The 1334-nt window shown below is 65.5% G+C and overlaps 1 protein-coding gene across 1 annotated transcript in view; it reads left to right on the forward strand.

Annotated features, from left to right (window-relative positions):
• Positions 1-1334, forward strand: part of PITPNM1 (phosphatidylinositol transfer protein, membrane-associated 1) — a gene marked incomplete at both ends in the record, with an annotated part of 9972 nt that overhangs the window by 3247 nt on the left and 5391 nt on the right. Inside the window, 5 exons of the mRNA XM_010294886.1 lie at positions 120-434; positions 619-714; positions 854-961; positions 1071-1132; positions 1211-1327. Coding sequence (XP_010293188.1) covers positions 120-434; positions 619-714; positions 854-961; positions 1071-1132; positions 1211-1327 — 698 coding nt within the window. The remainder of the gene's footprint in view (positions 1-119; positions 435-618; positions 715-853; positions 962-1070; positions 1133-1210; positions 1328-1334) is intronic.

The following is a 1334-nucleotide window of genomic DNA, read 5'->3' on the forward strand; positions in this document are numbered from 1 at the left end:
GTGGGTGAGTGCACGGCAGCAGTGGTGAGCCCTCGATCGCCGGCACCTTGGCACTGCTGGGGGGGCAGGTTTGGGGAGCCCCGGGGCCATGCCAGGCTCGCTCCCCATCCCCGTCGCAGGTTTGCGGAAGGTGATGCTGCGCGCCCACCGTCAGGCTTGGTGCTGGCAGGACGAATGGACGGACCTGACGATGGAGGACATCCGGCAGCTGGAGGAGGAGACGGCGCGGATGCTGGCGCAGAAGATGGCCAAGTGCGGCGAGGCCGAGGAGCCCCCCACTGCTGGGCCCAGTTCTGAGGGGCGGCCAGAGCCAGGGAGTGCCAGCGGGCAGGAGGGGGCCGAGGTGCAGGAGGTGGCTGATGCCTCCCCTGACGATACCTTTGCCAAGCAGTGGTCCACCTCTTCCCGGTCCTCCTACTCCTCCCAGCATGGAGGTGAGATACCAGGTCCTGCATGAGTGGGATGGGGACACCCAACACCCCCGGCTGCCGCTGTTCTCTGTAGGAGACGTGTCAGGGGACCCTCTCTTCCCTGGCCTGGGTCTCTGGGGAGTGCTCTGGGTGCAGGAGCCAGGGGAGGGGGGTGCAGCTCTGTCTCCTGACCCCATGCTGGTGGCAGGGGGGGTGTCTCCTCAGAGCCTGTCCGAGTGGCGGATGCAGAACATCGCCCGTGACTCCGAGAACAGCTCCGAAGAGGAGTTTTTCGATGCCCACGGTATGGTGGGGCAGCCCCATGGCTCAGCATTTTGGTAGCAGGGACCAGGCACCGGCTCGGGGTGGGCTGGGTGCACTGAGCAGGGCAGGGGGGGGCCCTTGAGGGCTCCCCACCCATGGCCCCCTCCACACTGCTGCAGAGGACCTGTCTGACAGTGATGACGTCTTTGCGAAGGAGATGACGAAGTGGAGCTCCAACGACTTCTTGGACACGCTGGAGCGGCCAGCAGAGCTGGATGAGGCGCTGGGTGAGTGGCTGGGGGTCCCCAGCCCCAAACCCCCATGTGAGAGTACTGGGAGAGGGCAAACACCAACCTGGACACCCAAGCCAGGCTCACCGGGGCCATGTGCCTGCAGGAGATGGAGCCAGTGCAGCCAAGGTGGATGGTGAAGGATTGGGGGCATCCAGCTTCCCCGAGGTATGTGCCCCACTTGTCCCCTCCTTCGGGCTGTGCTCCTCAGTATGGGTGCTGACGGCAGCGCTCTCCTTCCCGCAGGGTGGTTCTGTGGAGAGCACGGCGCAGGCATGCCGGATCCATGCCCTCTTCCTCATCCTCCACAGCGGCAACATCCTGGATCAGGGAGTGGGCGAGCCAGGCTCCAAGCAGGCAGATGTGCAGA

The sequence above is a fragment of the Phaethon lepturus genome, unplaced genomic scaffold (genome assembly GCF_000687285.1).
Source record: "Phaethon lepturus isolate BGI_N335 unplaced genomic scaffold, ASM68728v1 scaffold26379, whole genome shotgun sequence".
Lineage (NCBI taxonomy): Eukaryota > Metazoa > Chordata > Aves > Phaethontiformes > Phaethontidae > Phaethon > Phaethon lepturus.